Source organism: Diceros bicornis, chromosome 17, assembly GCF_020826845.1.
Source record: "Diceros bicornis minor isolate mBicDic1 chromosome 17, mDicBic1.mat.cur, whole genome shotgun sequence".
NCBI classification, from domain to species: domain Eukaryota; kingdom Metazoa; phylum Chordata; class Mammalia; order Perissodactyla; family Rhinocerotidae; genus Diceros; species Diceros bicornis.
The window spans coordinates 17,495,297-17,512,919 of NC_080756.1; the positions used below are offsets into that span (position 1 = coordinate 17,495,297).

The 17,623-nt window shown below is 51.6% G+C and overlaps 1 protein-coding gene across 1 annotated transcript; it reads left to right on the top strand.

The window, feature by feature from the left end:
• Positions 1 to 747: 747 nt before the first annotated feature.
• LOC131416568 (keratin, type II cytoskeletal 73-like) lies at positions 748 to 15,216 on the top strand. The gene is made up of 10 exons (XM_058559238.1): positions 748 to 774; positions 4,252 to 4,716; positions 6,176 to 6,390; positions 6,476 to 6,489; positions 7,958 to 8,052; positions 8,784 to 8,948; positions 11,591 to 11,716; positions 12,096 to 12,303; positions 14,415 to 14,593; positions 15,148 to 15,216. Exons 1-10 carry the CDS (start codon positions 748 to 750, stop codon positions 15,214 to 15,216), a joined length of 1,563 nt encoding a protein of 520 aa, XP_058415221.1.
• Positions 15,217 to 17,623: the final 2,407 nt, after the last annotated feature.

Sequence of the window (17,623 nt, forward strand, 5' to 3'; positions counted from 1 at the left end):
ACACTGGTACAAAAAGGCAACCAAGACCTTTGTCTACCTGGAGGGCAGGCGAGCGCATGTGCAACCAGAGTACAGGGATCTGAGTGCTGTCTCGGGGAAGTGCACGTCGGGAGCAAGGGGCCAGACCAGGAGGCTGGGGGAGACTTCCTGATGAAGAGCCCTGGGAGCTGACATCGGAAACCTGAGAGAGGAGGAGGAGTTAGCAAGGAGGAGTTAGATGGAGGTGCCATATCCCCTGCGAAAAGAGCCAAGAGCATAGTAGGTGGTCGATAAATATAGGTTGAATAACTGAAGGTTGACAAGAGCTTGGCTCTGTGGGCTCTTTCAAGGATATGAGGTCTGGCGAAGGCTGGAGAGAGGAGTGGCAGGAGAGGGGGTTGGGGCTGGATCACGAGACCAGAGGCTTTCTGGGTAGATTGACCAACTTGTTCTGTGCTCCTGGGACATTTCTGGTTTTAAAACTGAAAGGCCCATGTCCTGAGAACCCACTCGGTCCCAGGCAAACCAGGATGGTTGGTCATCCTGCTGCTGTGTTACCTCAAGAGATTTGGACTCCATCGTGCGGTTTTAAAGAGTGGAGTGACACAGGGACAAGAGTGCTTATCTAGCAGACAGAGTGTGCCCAAGCCTGCTGCTCGTCCCTCAGCAGCCTTCCTCCTCTTCTACAGAAATAGAAATTGTCAAGGAGCCCATGGCCACCCACCTAAAGACTACATTTCCAAGCCTTCTTTGCAGATAATTGCGGCCATGGAACTAACTTCTGGACAATGGAATGTGAGCTGAAACCATATCATGCTCCCAATAGTGCCTTTACAAGGCAGAGCCCCTGAGGGTAGGTTCAGGCTCCAAAGAAAAAAGTGTGAGGAAGTATAGGAAACTCTACAAGCTCAGGTCCTGCCCCAGACCTTTGGAATTGGAATCTTGGGGCCGGGGAAATGAATTATTTTAAAAAGATTTCAGGTAGTATTGGTTAAGAGCTCTACAGTGGACTGCCTGGATTCCATTCCCAGCTCCCAGCTGTGTGACCTTGTCCAAGAGACTTAAACTCTCTGTGCCTCAATTTCCTTATCTGTAAAAAGTGTATGTTATTCATACCTCCTTGATAGGGTTATTTTGAGGATTAATGTGCTCAGAACAGTGCCTGACACATAGTAAGTGCCCAATAAATGTTGTAAGATGATAACACCTTGCAAGACTGTAGAACAATATCACAAACAGGATATTGACATTGATACAGTTAAAATATAGAACGTTTCCTTCACCACAAGAATCCCTCATGTTGTCCTTGTAGAGACACACCCATACCTCCTGTGACACCTTCTCCTTTGCCCTGGCAACCACTGATCTGTTCTCTGTTTCTGTATTTCAGGAATGTTATATAAATGGAATCATGTAGTATGGAACCCTTTGTGACTGGCTTTTTTCACTCAGCATAATTCTCTGGAGATTCATGTAGGCCATTGCATGGATCAATAGTTTGTTCCTTTTCTTGGCTAAGCAGTACTCCACGGTATGGGTGTACCAATTTGTCACCCACTGAAGGGCATCTGGATTGTTTGCATATTTTGGCTATTACAAATAAAACTGCTATGAACATTTGTGCACAGTTTTTGTGTGAACACAAGATTTCATTTCTCTCGGACAAATGCCCAGATGTGTAATTGCTGGGATGTATGGTAGCCGCATATTTAGTTTTTTAAAAATTGCCCACCTGCTTTCCAGAGTGACTGCAGCATTTTACATCCCCACTAGCAATGTATGAATGATCCAGTTTCTTGGAATCCTTGCCAGCGTTTGGTGTTGTCACTTAAGTTTTATTTTAGCCATTCTGATGGATGTGTAGTGATATCTCATTGTGGTTTAAATTTGCATCTCCTTAATGGCTAGTGACGTTGAAAATCTCTTCACATGCTTAGTTGCCATCTGTAGATCCTCTTCAAGAAAATCTCTCTTCATGTCTTTCACCCATTTTCCAATGAGATTGCTTGTTCTTTTATTGTTGAGTTTTGAGAGTTCATTATATATTCTAGATCCTAGTCCTTTGCTGGATATGTGCTTTGCAAATAATTTCTCCCAGTCTGTAAGCTTGTCTTTTTATCCTCTTAACAAGCTCTTTTGCTTCCTCTCTGACTTCCTAAGAATCTGTCACCCCCACGGTTCTGGCAGTGAGTAAAGAGGACTAGACGAATGATGGGATCTGGGTCTTGCCCTCAGGAAACTTTCTGGCTGTCGGAGAAGATTGGTACACACCTGGAACACAGGTGGAGATACCGAATTAGAGCAGAGAAGTGGTACAGTTTGGGGAGGTTGGCCAGATAGGAGCGGTTGGATTGAGACAAGTGACAAGAGAAGGTTTCCCAGGTGCCCCTGTGGCAGGCTCACGGGGTGGAAAGGCCGGGGTGGGAGAGGGGAAGTGGAGGCCATGCGGGGTGAGGGGCTGGCTGCGCATTTGCACTCGCACACCACACACAGAGATGGCGTTCACAGCATGAACACTTGCTTTCAGCCCTTAGGGAGTAATCTCCAGGCCTGTGATGGCAGTTGGCAGTTCTGCTGAGACACGGGTCTGAATCCCGTCTACCCTCACTCTGGTGCTGAAAGGAGTCAATTTGGGGGTCGTGCTGGCTGGAACACTCAGCATCCTTGTCACAGCACAGCTCTGGTCTTTACCCATCGTGCCTTATGAAGAAACTGCAAAGGGCTAAAACCTTTGTGCCTAGTGAAAAAGACGGAAAAGCTGGCCAAATGCCATTGCTGGTGGTGAAACTGAGACCATCTAAGAAAATGGTTTTTCTCAACTAGAAAATAGCTGTTTTGTATAAAAAAAAATGAGGGAGGTTGAATTTGGCAATTGCTTGATACGATAGTATTAGAGGCATAACACTGTGTGTTATAATACATAATACGGAATAGGGCCATAATCCCTCTGTGCACAAATAGAAAAGAAGGATTGGCAAGCCATTCATTCAAGCACTCACCTAGTGAAATGATTGCATTTTTATGGAGGAAGTTACTATGAGTGTATTTGGGATTTGGGAATTGTGAAACTCTTGGGTCACATTCTTTGGTAACACTAAGGGTCTAACAAAATTCAAGTGTCTGCCCTCCCCCCTAGAATAATGAACTAGGCTTCTGTCTTATTAATTTATGACCCCAGAGCCTAGCACAGTACCTGGGGCAGAGGCAGCCCTTGACAGAAGATTGTTACATGAATGGATAGATGAATGAACAAGTAGGTGAAGGGCTGGCTGGCTGGCTGGCTGCTGGATAAACAAATAAGGCCAGCATAACTCTGAGTGTGGGGTCTGAAGACCAGCCAAGGGGGTCCTCAAAGCTGGGTCCTGTGTTTTGTTGGGTTTTGCATGCTCTGGGATTCATACAAAGAAAGGGCTCATGAAATGTTTGCTATCCTCAACTATCTGAGTCGTGGTTTTCCCATTTGTAAAACGTGGATCATCACAGCTCCTCCCCAGGTTAACTGGATTAAATGAGCCTCTGTGTGCAAGGAGCTCTTTCAATGCTGTAAAGCTGTACACCAGTGCCAGCCATCTTGAATGGTGGCAATGTCATTAAGTCAAGGTCAAGGGTGGAGGCGGTGGGAGGATACAGGAACAAAGTCAGTGTGTGCAGGGCAGCCTGGCTGGCACAGAGGAGCAAGAGATCTGCCTGGGAGGGCACAGCAGGGACTGGCAGCCAGAGGGTTGGGCCTGGATTCCGAGTGGGCTTGTCTCCTGTGGCCCTGGCCAGCCATGAGAACTGTCTCCGGAAACCCTGGGAAGCCGGGCTGGAGAGTCTCTTCCTAACCACAGAAAAGCAGCTCAGGCAGCGTCCCTGAGGAAGCCTATCTGATGCGGGGACAGTTGTGAGATCTCTCCCTTTTGACGCTGTCAATTAAACGTCTCCCTTCTGCACCCCCGCGATCCAGTCCCTCCATTCCCCGGGGAAGGGCAATTGAGGCTTTGACAAACCTTCCAGCCAAGATCTTTCTAGGGATAATTTGGCCAGGATAATGAGCCCATGTAATCAGATAAGACTCAAATTACATGAGCAAGGTTTGCAAGCTCAGCAATTTGGGAGTTTTCAAGTTATTTACCCCTCTCTGATTTTGCTGGGAGAAAATGATTTCTTGCCCCCAGGCAAACTAAAGCCACAAATTAGGGCAGCGGCTCCCTCCTGAGCCCTATAAAGGGGGAGCCTGAGATCGCAGGCTGGTGAATTGCATCTCAGCTAAGAGTTAGCATCTTATTCCAGCTCTCTGGCCTCCTCAGCGTGAGCCGCCAATACACCTACAAGTTGGGAGCTGCCGCCAAAGGGGGCTTCAGTGGCTGCTCAGCAGGGCTCTCAGAGGGCAGCTCGTCCTCCTACCACAGAGGGAGCAAAGGACTCAGTGGGGGCTTCAGCAGTCGAAGCCTCTACAGCGTGGGGGACGCCCGGAGCATCTCTTTCAACGTGGCCAGTGGTAGCGGGCGGGAAGGGGGTTACGGGTTTGGCTGCAGCCGGGCCAGTGGCTTTGCTGGCAGCATGTTTGGCAGTGTGGCCCTGGGTCCTGCGTGTCCATCCGTGTGCCCACATGAGGGCATCCACCAGGTCACCGTCAACAAGAGCCTCCTGGCCCCCCTCAATGTGAAGCTGGACCCCGAGATCCAGAAAGTGTGCACCCAAGAGCGGGAGCAGATCAAGGCTCTGAACAACAAGTTTGCCTCCTTCATCGACAAGGTGGGACTTTCTGGAGAAAGCCTAGCCTAGAACCCCTCCTTCTTCCACCTTCACTGCCCTTGGGGGGCTCCCCATCTGGGGCAGAGGAAGGCAGGCCACCCCCCACCCCTGCAGGATGCAGACACAGCTGAGGACAGAGCAAGGAGGAACTGGACCAACCCTGGACATCAGTGGTGAGGGTAGGGGTGGTCAGAGTAGTGGCCACTTCAGAGGCTCAGGGAAGGTGGCCTCAGAGCTGAAAAGTAGGAGGGCGACAGCACGTGAAACAGAAGCCAGACCAAGGAGGGGCTATGGCAGCCTGGGGTTCAGACTCTGGTTGAAAGACAGACTCATAGCCTGTAATACACCCAAACTATAAGGCGAGGCAGATGGGGACCAGCGGTGCGCTGGAGGTGAGGTTCTCAAAAGTGGTCCCTGCACCAGCAGCTGCAGCATCACCCAAGCCCTTGTTAGAAATGCACACTCTCAGGCCCCACCTCCTACCTACTGAATCACACACTCAGAGCAAGGCCCAGCGCCCTGTGTTTGAACAAGCCCCCAGCTAATGCTGATCCCCACTCGAGTTAGAACCACTGAGGAACCAAGGAGTAGGAGGGTCTTGGGAAGCAGAGACTTCCTGAGCCTAGGGGAGCAGGGGAAGCTCACCAGGGGTAAGATAGGGTGATGAAGCATGAGTAGGAGTTTGCCAGATGGAGGTGGGGAAAGGCAGCCTAAGGAGAGGGAGCAGTCACATGCTGCATGATGGGACTTGTCTGGAGAGTGCGGAGAGCCTGGGTTTGCGTGGGTGCTGGGTGAATGGTGGAAGGGGGCTGAGCACATTGTGAAGAGCACAAGAAGGAATTTAGACTTGATCCTGTAGGTGATGTGGAATCACTAGAGGGTTTTAAGCAGGGGAATGGCCTGGTATTTGCAGGCTGCAACTTTAGAATGCTGATTCTGCCCCTGGAGAGATGCTCTGAGACCACAGAGAGTCGGACATGAAAGCAGCATGGGAGGCCTGAGACCTCAGATTGGCCGAGCGCCTGCCTCTGGCTGGGCTGCGAGAGCCACGAGCGAGGAGACAGAGTAGGCAGAGCACAGGCCAGGCCACTAGGCCCCGAGCAGAGACGCCCAAGAGCGTGAAGGCCAGTGCAGGCCCATTTGCATGTCTAAGCACTTGCCTTAGAGAGGTGGCCCAGGCTGACCATCGACATTGGTCCAGGCAAGTTAGACAGGTGCAGAGGAGAGAGATCTTGACTAGAAAGAAATGAAGATATTGAGGCCCCTCCAGATCTTAGGGGGCTGTCCCCAGAAAGAGAACCTCAGTCAGACAAAGGGCCCTGGGTGGGGAAGGGCATGACTGACATTTTCTAAGGGCTGAAGCTTACCCTTGAAGCTAATGTAGTATTAGCTACTGCCCAGGAAAGGAGACTCCACAGCCTCCCTCCACTGGCTGAGTGTCTGTTGATTTGGGTTCCAGGTGCGGTTCCTGGAGCAGCAGAACCAGGTGCTGGAGACCAACTGGGAGCTGCTGCAGCAGCTGGACCTGAACAACTGCGAGAACAATCTGGAGCCCATCCTTGAGGGCTACATCAGCAACCTGCAGAAGCAGCTGGAGACGCTGTCTGGGGACAGGGTGAGGCTGGACTCGGGTCTGAGGAGTGTGCGGGACGTGGTGGAGGACTACAAAAAGAGGTGAGCAGGGGCCCTGTGCCCAGGATGACCCCCTCCTGACTGGGCTTTCCCAGCAGGCATTGGGACATTTGCCTCTGGCCTCAAGGGCACTGAGCTCAGGTGAGAGTCACCCATCCTGAGCTCCTCTGCCTAGGCAAGATGAGGGTCTTCTCTAGGCTGCTCGGTGGGCTGGACAGGGGACAGCCAGCCTCTCAGGCAGCGGCAGGGCTGTCCTGGTAGGCAGCTACCTCCTCGACATGCTCCCTCCTGCTCCCCATTCGAGAAAGCCTGAGCGTGTGTACCCCACAGCCTCTCGGTTCCAAGCTCGCTCAGTTTCCCCTAAGTTCCAAGGAAAGCCCCCCAGCAGGGCAGGGAGTTGGGATTTGTGTTGGGCTTCCTCTCTCATTTCCCTCAGGTCCCAGACATTTGGGCCATACCCCTTCCTCCTGTCCCAGGGGACAGTTCTGGCTTCCTTGGGACTCATGCTTGGGGGTGGGGTAGAGTTATTGGTTGGGGTGTCAGGCAGCTGGGTGACACAAGAGTCGTGGCTGAAAGGGGCAGTGGCATGTGCCTGTGACTTGGACACTGAGTGGGAGGAGGAAGAACCTACTCACTCTCCAGGTGTCAAAGGAAATCCAGACCCCAAACCATCCAGTCGCCTGGCCTGGGAGGGGGTTGCTTCAAACCCTGCCCACAACGCTGGCCAAATAGTCCTAGTGAGTTGGACAGATCTGCAAAGATGTAGAACGATACCTATTAAAAGATACATAATATGGGCATCTCTTTTCTTTTTCACAATGAGAACACACACACACACACACACACACACACACACACACACACTGCTCACTGTGACGCTTTCTCTGCAGGTACGAGGAGGAGATAAACAAGTGCACAACAGCCAAGAATGAATTTGTGGTGCTTAAGAAGGTGAGGAGGGGGCGCGTGTCCCTCGGTCACTCAGGGAGCAGAGTATGGAGGGCAGGAGGAGGCGACATCAGAGAGGAGACTGAGGTCTGTGCTCCCTGCAGAAGGGCCTGGGGCTGAAGAAGAAGATGGAGGAATTTGCTGCTTGGGACACCCTGGGACTCCTTGATGTTTCTCTAGCACATATCACTTTGTCAGTTTCTATATTTTGTGTAAATGGGCAGGAGCCCAGATGTGGATAATCAACCCCCAGGTCATGCCCACTTTGGCTCGGGGAACAGGACATGCTTTTAGAGGGGCTTCCACCTCTGCCTGACTCTGGCAAATCGCCGTGGCTGCCCTCGGCTCTGACTGCCGGATGACTGACCATGCGACCAGCGGTCTCTCACAGGGCTCTCTCCCATACCCTCTCTTTGACAAATAGAGGCAGTGGAAATATTCCGTTTTTGGATGGGGCATAAGAAGTTCCAGAGGCAGGAGGAACTTGCTCAAGTTCCAGCAGTGAGTCCTGGGAGGAAGTCAGGTTCCTGCCCCCTGGGTCTTGACTCCATTCCCTGGGGCAGCTAGCCACAGAGCTGGGCGCTGGGGCGCCAGTTCCCAGGAGAACTCCGTCTGGGCTTGAAGAAGGGTGATGTCAGGAGGGTCTCTGGATTCCCTTAAGATGTGGATGCGGCTTACATGAGCAAGGTGGAGCTGCAGGCCAAGGTGGACACCCTGCACGGAGAAATCAACTTCTTCAAGTGTCTGTACGAGCGGGTAAGGCTCTCCCAGCCCCACCCCCAGATCCGTGTTCTGGAAGGACAAACGTGAATGAGCGGTTACTTACTCATCAGTAACTTCAAGGCACAGGGATCTCCAGCATTTGGATGCTGAGAGCTTTGTAGATCAAAGGCGAGAGTGACATCTACCCTGGTGTTCCCAAATGATGTGTGTCAGTCCCAGCCTGGCCTCCTGATGTCCTGCTCTCACATCCTTCAGGAAGCCAGGGGTCCTTAAAGGGTTCCCACTGACCTTCAGCAAAGCATATTCCCATTTCTGCCTATCTTCTCTCTGCCGCCAGGAGTATTTCCTTGGATCTTGGGCAGGAATCCCCAGGGATGGAGGTGGGGAGTCCTCGCACCCTTTCTACACTTCTGTGACCATCTGGCTTCCAGCTTCAACCTGTTAGCCAAGCACCCATGGGCTCCCGTGTCCTTAGTGTCTCTTGTGTGGTGGCCAGGCTGTTTCCCCTCCACCTTCTCCACTCCTGACCTGTCTCAGCTGACAGATATATGGGCTCTTTTCTTCTTGGGCTGCTTCAAACCCATTCAGCAGTTTTTAGATGTGGTGTTGAAACCTGGGGGCTGGTGAGTTCCATTCTTATAAGCTTTGGGGAATACAGCTTGCATCTGTTTGGGAGGGTTAGGGGCTCCCCTGCCGGGACAGGGCCACCATCTTGGTACCTTGCTCTGCTCACAAAAGGCATTTCATGCTTGTGTCCTATGCAGGAGATCGCTCAGATCCAGTCCCACATCAGTCACATGTCTGTCATCCTGTCCATGGACAACAACCGGGACCTGGACCTGGACAGCATCATTGCTGAGGTCCGGGCCCAGTATGAGGAGATCGCCCTGAAGAGCAAGGCTGAGGCTGAGGCGCTGTACCAGAGCAAGGCGAGGCTGCGCACCTCCCGGAGTCACATGTTCCTGGCCTCTGGTCCAGTCCCATGGCCCACAATGGCCCACACGCTTGCTGGGAGCACGGCCCTGTCCCAGGCACTGGGAGAAACCCGAAGGGAGGAGAAGACAGCTCTGTCCTTAGGATCCACCTGGACTGAGGCAGCCATCAGAAGACACACATAACTGAGTGCAGATGAATGCGGCCCCAACAGAGTCGTGAATGCTGGAGAGACAGAGGTTAGGTAACTAGGATAAGGAGGGGTAGGTCAGGAATGACTTCCTGGAGGCAGAAAGTTTTGAACTGGGTATGGGAAGGAGGGAAACATGGGTAGTTAGCACCTCAACTCTCTAGTTAATTACAATAAATTGGGGGAGTCTCTTCAGTGTTATCTGAGATCAGGTGACTCCTATCTTTTCATTCAAGTCCAACTCCAAGAATAAAGGGGGAGTCTGAGTCCCTTAGATCTTAACTCCTCTAATGGGTGGTGGGTGGGGAAATGATTCTACATAATTTGGTCTCTCAGATCAAGATGGCAACTTCCTAATGGTTCCTTGCTGCTTATCAGGCTCCTTCTCAAGGGAAATCCACACTCTTGAGACCTGATCTTGTCCATGCCCCTGCCTCCCTGCTCCCCTAGGGTCAGGAAGATTTGGCTCGCAGGGGTGGGAGGAAGGGAGGCTTTCAAGGCCTAGGAGACAACACAGGCTTCTTAATAAAGGTTCAAACTCAAGTCCCCAGTTGCCAGATCTCTCCACGTTACTGCTGCAAGCAAGGGGCAGGATGGCCATGTGGCCTAATCACTCTGGATCGCCAGTGGCCAGTGCTTAACTCCAAGCTCCTTCTGGAAGAATTAGGCAGGTCTGCACAGACATGATTTTTGGATCATCTGCTGTTTGGGGTTATCCACACCGGCGCCTTTCCAGTAAGCACGCACTGAACAGAATTTCACTGGTGCGGTCCCAGCGACAGTGTTGTGAGGGCTCGTTAGTATCATCCCCCTTTTGAAGATGAAGAAGCCGGGGCTCAAGGTGTTTGAGTAACTTGCCAAGGTCATTTAGCTGGTCAGTGATGGAGCTGGATCTGAATCTCCATAGCTGACTGCCAATTCTGTGGTGTTTAGACACAAAATCAGGGGGTGACTCTGGTTAAGAAACATTTATGAGCGGGACTTGGTGAGAGCAGAGAGCTGAGCAGCAGGAGTTTGCTCTCCCATTTGCCTCAGAAGGAGACTGCTGTTGTGTCAGTCTGGGGGAGCCAGTGCCTCCGTCCCAGCCAGCGTGGGGAGGGCCCTTGTGCTCACACAGCCTTGCAGAGAAGCAGGAGAAGGCCACCTGTCCTGCCCTGGTCTTTATTGTCCTAAGGTTAGCACCAAAGATAAAACACAGGAGCAGAGAGAGAAGCCCCCATCCCTTCCAGGGCACTTGGCATCTTTAAGAGGAATCCTGAGCCTAGGGTCTTGCTGGGGCCAGATATGAAATGACCAGCAGGGCCAACCACCCAGGGAGAGAGACAGGCACTGACAGCCACCAGAGTTCTGAAGGTCACACGTGTTTGGTGTTCCCCTTAAGCCAAATTCTGGGGTAGAAACAGAGTACCCTCTGTTGACTATTCAATGGATGACATCAAAGGCGGGAATAAGACCACAGTAGCAGAAGACCAAAAATTTGTGGTTTGTCGTGGTGTTGGGGTACAGCCGAATCTGTCCCCACCATGCATACACAAATGCTCCTCCACACCCAGCAAGACTGCCCACAGCCTGGGGCCCAGCTGAGCTATGAGGGGAGGAAGTCACAGAAAACGCAGACGGGCAGCTCGTCCGCTCCCTCCTCGGCTCATTCATTCATTTGTTCATTCACTCTCTTTTGAGCATGAGCTAGGCACTGTGCTGGGTACTGGGAATTCAGAAATAAAAGAATAGGTCCCTGCCATCCAGTCATTCTAAGTCTGATGGGGAAGATGTAGAAACGTGTGATCACAGTACAGTGTGGTAAGACCTTTGGGCTGGTGTGCTGGAAGCTATGGGAACAGAAGTGCACCCAACCAGGGGATCAGGGAAGGCATCCTGGAGGAAGTGATTCTGCACCGGCTGAGTTGGAGCTAGCTAGGGAAAAACGGAGGATGGGTGGGGAAGGGTTTTCCAGCTGGAGGGAGAGGCTCAGGCAAAGACTGAGAGACTTGAGAGCACAGGGGACATAACATGAAACTGTTTGGCACAGGTAGAGAGCCAGGTAGGTGATGGGCAGCGGCAGTGAGAAATGGGGCTGGAGAGGCTGGTGGACGCCAGACCTCAAAGCACCTTGATGCCATGGTAGGAGTTTGGATTTGACCTTGACTTTGAAGGGCTATAGGCAGAGGAGTGTCATGATTGGAGTTGTGTTATAAAGTTGCAGTGTGGAGAGTATGGGGCTTTCAACAGTCCTTATGGCCAAACATAACCAACAGTGAGGTCAACTGTGTTTAAGGCAAACAAATAAGTCCAATGAACAGATGGTTGAGTGGGAGACTGTTGGTAGGCTGGTGAAGTTGGGGACCCCGCCACACCTCCGCCGCACTCCCCAGGCAAAGGCACAGTCTGCCGGGGGGAGCTCAGCCAGGCCCCGAGTCAAGGTTCCCGCTTCGGCCCCATTCCTCCCAGTTCCAGGAGCTGCAGCTGGCAGCCGGCCGGCACGGGGACGACCTCAAACACATCAAGAACGAGATCTCGGAGCTGACCCGGCTCATCCAGAGGCTGCGCTCAGAGATGGAGAGTGTGAAGAAGCGGGTGAGGGGCTGTGGGAGTTCCTGGCTCCCTCCCAAGGGAGGGGCAAGCTGCCTATCACACACACCCCTCCGGGCCCCTCTCCTTCTCTTGGTCCTCCATCTCACAACCCCTTTCCTCAAGTGGACCCCCTGCTCTCCTCCCCTACACTTAGCTCCCCTCTGAAGTCTGGAACAATTGGAAGGATCTTTTCAGAAAGCCGAGGGGCCGAGAATACCAAGCCTTCCAGGCCCAGGTTGGCAGGACTCCATCACCGTGGGTCTTTGCTGTGGGAAGTAGGGCAGGACAGAGGAGGCTCCAGCCACAGGGAGCACATGGGGAGGGTTAAGTGAGGCTCAGGGTGCCTGAGAACTCAGGGGAAATACTGCCTCCTGGCCCTCAGTGCTCCAACCTGGAGACAGCCATTGCCGACGCCGAGCAGCGTGGTGATTGTGCCCTGAAGGACACCCGAGCCAAGCTGGACGAGCTGGAGGCTGCCCTGCACCAGGCCAAGGAGGAGCTGGCCCGGATGCTGCGCCAGTACCAGGAGCTGATGAGCACAAAGCTGGCCCTGGACGTGGAGATCGCCACCTACAGGAAGCTGCTGGAGGGTGAGGAGTGCAGGTCGGTGGTGGGAGGGGTATTAGAATATTAGAGCTGGAAGAACGTTTGGAATCCTCTGACTCAGTTTCCCAGAGTATGGGGGGGCAGGCTGCTGGAGGGGCTGAAGATGCTTTTCAGGTCACCCACAACATAGCCTTAAACAGCGTCCAGTCAGATAACGACACAGCGATTTCCTTTACATTTCTCCTCCTTCCACTCTCCAGATTAAGACGGGGGAGAAAGTCTCAGCTGCTGTATCTTTAACACCTCTCTGACATTTGCAAATATCCCTATTAATAAAGAGAAAGTAGATCCCAGGATCAGAGTCTCTTGGCAGACAATATCTAGCCAAAAGTTTTTAAATTGATTTATTTTCATTACATTTATTTTTACTGCTGCCTTTTTGTTCTTTTGTTAGTCAGGCAGTACTGGTTTTCTATTTACCATGGTGACATCAAACTTCCTTTTAAAAGAAATACATTGTTGTTATAAAAGCCAGAGTTAGTGAAGGCTGGCCTGGTGGTGTACTGGTTGTGTTCGCATGCTCCACTTCTGCGTCCAAAGGTTCGCGGGTTCGGATCCCAGGCGCGGACCTACGCACTGCTCATCAAGCCATGCTGTGGTGGCATCTCACATACAAAACAGAGGAAGATGGGCATGCATGTTAGCTCAGGGCTAATCTTCCTCAGCAAAAAGAGGAGGATCGGCAATGGATGTTGGCTCAGAGCAATTCTTCCTCACCCCCCCCCAAAAAAAAGTCAGAGTTAATGAAAAATGCTAAATATATAACAGTATGAGTTGTGCATGGTCATAGCAACAATTAGAAGGGTGGTAAACAAAACACTGACTTTGAAAAACCCTGTTCTAACCTAGCATCATTGCATTGCTGAGACCCGGAGAGAAGTTACTGGTCCTAAAATCATACAGTTGATTCCTTAGTGGCAACTCCTGATGATAACATTTCCACACATGTATTTATTCAGGCAGCAGCCTCACAGGAATGAAGGGATGGACTAAAGAGAAACCCTGTGGTGGGGGAGGATCCTGGGAGGTGGTGTTGCTGTTGGGGGCTCCAAGGTTGCCAGTTCGCACATCTCTGAAGTGGGAAGAGTAGAAGGAGGAGGGGGAGGGCGGTGTGTAGAGACAGGCAGGCACAGTTAACAGCATCTGGCCAGCTGGAGGGCTTGTGGAGGCTGAGCTAGTCCGGCTGATGATTTTTGATGACATGGTGAGGGCAACTCGGATTCCATGTGATGGAGACGCGTCTGTGCTTTTCTCTCCATGCAGGATGTCTGGAGAATACACCAACTCTGTGAGCATTTGTGAGTATTTCAGTCCTCTGAGGGGATATTTGCAGTCCATCAGCGAACACAAAGTAAGTGGGTGCCTACCACTGGGCCCCCTGTGGGACAGCCTGGGGTCTGCCCGGTAGAGCGCCATTGTTATAATCGCCTCCCTTGCTGAGACCTGCTGCCTCTTCCCCATGGAGTCAGCTCCCCACCACATTCTGACATTTCACATTGACCCTTCCCAAGAAATCTCACCCATGCTGGGAAGAAACTCTCAGCCCCACCCCTCTTCTGTCACCCCCACCTCGGCTTTCCTGCATGAAGGAAGACCTCAGCAGAAGAGTCGCACCTCCTCGCTGAGAGTGGAGGCCTGTGCACAGACACGCCATGCACAACCAGTTTTAGTGCTGGCCCCACAGGATTCAGCTCAGTCTCTTTCTAAGACAGGCCGGCAAAAACTCCTCTAAATCAAGAAATCAGGAAATTCTTTGAAAAATGTTAAGAACGTATTCTGAAGTTAAATGCAAGACTTGTTGGCTTATGTGAACTTGGGCATCATCTGTTCTTTAGAGGAGCCCTCACTACTCTTGTTTGTTCATAGAATGAGGAGGTGCCCAGTCTGGGGGTCCTGTGGGATCTGGGCTGTTTCACCCGGTGCTTGAGCTGCTCAGGGATTGAGCGCGTGTCCCTGAACTCAAGTCCACGGTGGACGGGAAGTGTTTGCTTAAGAGGGAGACATTTAAGCTAGTTGGGGCTAGGAGGCTGGAGGAGACTTAGGGTCATCCCTGTCCGGGATCCACACATATCATTCCTCCCTCCATCCTCCGCAGCAGTCATCAGTAGTTCCACAGCTGGGACCCTGGGCGCAGGAACCGGCTTTGGGTTCAGTGGCGCCGGCACCTATGGCTACTGGCCCAGCTCTGTCGGCCGGGGCTGCAGCATGCTGTCTGGGGGCTGCATCACTGGCAGTGGGAACTGCAGCGCCCGCGGGGAGGCCAAGACCAGGCTGGTGAGTGCAAGTCAATTCAAGGACACCCCCCCCAGGGAAGACCTCAGCTCTGAGCTCGCCCACCAGGAAGACCACGAGATTAAGTGAAAGACAGCTGTCCACCTTGCCCTGGTTTCCTCTGGACATTCTTCTCTAGGAAATTCCTCTGTCACATTTGTCATCATCTCCTTCTTGCTTTTCTTTGCCACTGACTTCTCCTCCTCTCTTCCACGTCTCTGTCTTAGTCTTTCTTACTCTAGAATCAGGATTCTAGCCCATCCTGCTGCCTCCATACCAAGAGACCTCTGAACTCAGCCTCCCTTTCTTGAAGAATTGCCAAACTGACCCTTCTCTGGCCTGCAGGTCCCCCTGCCGAGGGAGGTCTTTCTCAAGCGTGACGGCCATCCTCCTGCTGCGCCTCCCATGCCCTGGTGCAGGCAGTTACTCGCCCTGTGCTCCATGGGTACATGAGATTACAGGGGCTCTATAGACCCACAAGAACTGTCTCCTGTTAGAGCAACACCAGCTCAGGTAAAACACCTGGCTGTACGTTGTATCTTTCATGGTCCCTGCAGACTCCACAGCTGGGAGCACCCCTGCAGGCTGGTCCTATCAACGAAGAGATCTGTGTCCTCCATACGTGAGCTCTTGTCCTCATTCAGCCCTCACCTCCCTGCTTCCCCCGTCTCAGCAACAAACTTATAAAACTCACCCAGGACCGGCCTGCTTCTCTCTCCTAAGGGAATCCTTATCTCAGGCCCCGTCTCTTCTACGTGTGGAGGTCAGTGACCTGGAACCTGGGGCATTGGAGGTCCAGTATGCTCCACAGAGCCCCAAAGTACCTTTGGATGTGAGTGAAAGAGACCCTTGCACAGATTGCAGGGTCCCACCATCTCCTCCACTGATTTTGTGACACTCAGGATTCAGCTCTGTCCCCGCCCTCAGCAGATGCACCTTCTAGATCATTCTTTTCTCAGGCCAATGCTCCAGTGAATGGGCCATCTTTAAGAATATTCAGATTATCAGCAGGGAGAGGAGCCAACACTTGTCTTGTGGCAAGATTTAAACTGGTCAAGAGGCAGAAGACGACCAGTTCCTAAAAGGCCGGGGTTTGAGTTATGACTGTTCCCTGTTCTCTGGGAAGAGAGCAAAGATGGATTTTAAAGTAATGACCCATGTTCTCTGGGGCCTTGGTGAAGTTTCACTGGGTGAGTATGGATGTGAATGTGCACATGTACGAGTTGTGTTTAAGCATGAGGCCATCTCTGTACTCACACCACTCAGCTTCCAAAACACTCTCATGCTCAGAGATTTCCCATAGGTCCCCAGGCCATGATGATGCTGTCAGGATGCAGCAGGATGCAAAGAGCAAGTGTGAGGCTGGCACACATGCAGGCTGGGGCTCACAGGTGCATCTGAACAGGGTCACTGTGGGTCCAGAGAGAGTCCTGGAGTTCAAGTCTATAGCTTTGAATTCAGACTCAGACTCTGCTGATCATGAGCAAAGCTCTCAACCCTTTAGAGCCTCATTTCTTTAGCCATAAAATAGGTAGAATGACACCCCTGCATTGTTGTTAGGCTAAAATGATACAACATGAGGATGTCCTGTGTAATTCCTGGTACAAAGTTCATGCTTAATAAATGTTAGTGGAAACAGAATCTTGTCCTGATTCTTTTTGCTTCAACAACTTGACTTAATTAGCTCACTAAAAGAGGTATTTAGCTGCTGGCAAAGCAATTCACAAAATCCAAACTTTAAAGAGACCATTGTATAAACTATATGCCAGTTTATTTATTGCCCAAGGAAGAGCTGGCTGGCAGAATAACTAGTCTCAGAGAATACACTTTCAGGGCCAGTAAAGAAATTGTGGTCAGTTCAACGAATATTTATTAAGTATCTATCATGCGCCTAGCATGCGTTAGTGTTGGGGATGCGGGGATATATAAACCTGGTCCATGCCCTTGATGGAGACACAACTGTAAAAATTGTAGCTGCAACATGGTGAGATATTGGCAACAAAAGAAGATACAGAGGCCACACAGAGGAGAGTGAGGAACTTCAGGGAGGTCAGGGAAGGCTGACAGAGGAGGCAAGGTGTGCAGAGTTTTCAGAGAACAGAGTTTACTAGGTAGACAAGGGGAAGGAGTGGGCACGGTAGCCAGAGGCCCCAGCATGGTGACAACAGGGCATGACTGCTGGAGCGTGAAGCGGAAGGCTGGAGGAGGCCCAGCAGGTGGAGCGGCAGGGTGCTATGGCAGCTGGAGCTAGGGAGGCAGGCAGCAGCCAGATCAGAGAGGCCCTTTCAAGTCTGCCAGCGAGCTGGGATTTCACGTTACAGAGCTCGTGGGATGAGCTCACACTGGGGGGGTGGATGGACCCAGGCTGGAGTTTTTCTCTGCCACTTACTAACTGTGTGACTTAGGCAAGATATTTCTGCTCCATGATCCTGTTTCCTCCTCTATAAAAAGGGGTTAATAATAGTAGTTCCCTCAGCAAGTTGTCATGAGAATTAAATTTAATGAAAGAATGTATGAGAATTACTTAATTCAGTGCCTGGCACACAGTTCATGCTCAATAAATGGTTGCTATTAAACCATTTTTACTATTAACACTCTTAGTATTACTAGGATGGACTGTTCTTTCAAGAAGCTTAAGTGAGAAGGGAAGTAGAGAAGGTCACCAGCGAGCAGAAGATTATGTGATGGATATTAAGGAAAAGAGCTTTGGCTGTTCAGAGATATTTCTACCATCCAACTTCTATGCTTGGATTCAGATAATTAACACTGACTGTCTCAATGGACAAACCCTGAAATCCCAATGGCTTACCTCAACACAAAAGAGGTCTATTTCTCACTCACAGTCCAAGGCAGGTTAGGGCGGCTCTCCTACATGGTTCTCCCAGCGGGTGTCTCAGGGACCTGGGCTCTTCTGTCTTGTCGCCCTGCCGCATGGCACACATGGCCTCCCAGGTTACCAGGACAGGGCAAAAGAGAGATGGAGGAGGCACACGGGCTGTTCACTGCCTCGCCCTAGAAGCGACACACTTCAAC

Excerpts from the sequence above, each read along its gene's own strand:
- LOC131416568 (XM_058559238.1), top strand. The coding sequence starts at position 748 with ATGGAACTAACTTCTGGACAATGGAAT. Across the intron at positions 775-4,251 it reads TAACTTCTGGACAATGGAAT|CTCTCTGGCCTCCTCAGCGT; the intron begins GTGAGCTGAAAC and ends ATCTTATTCCAG. Across the intron at positions 12,304-14,414 it reads CTACAGGAAGCTGCTGGAGG|CAGTCATCAGTAGTTCCACA; the intron begins GTGAGGAGTGCA and ends CATCCTCCGCAG.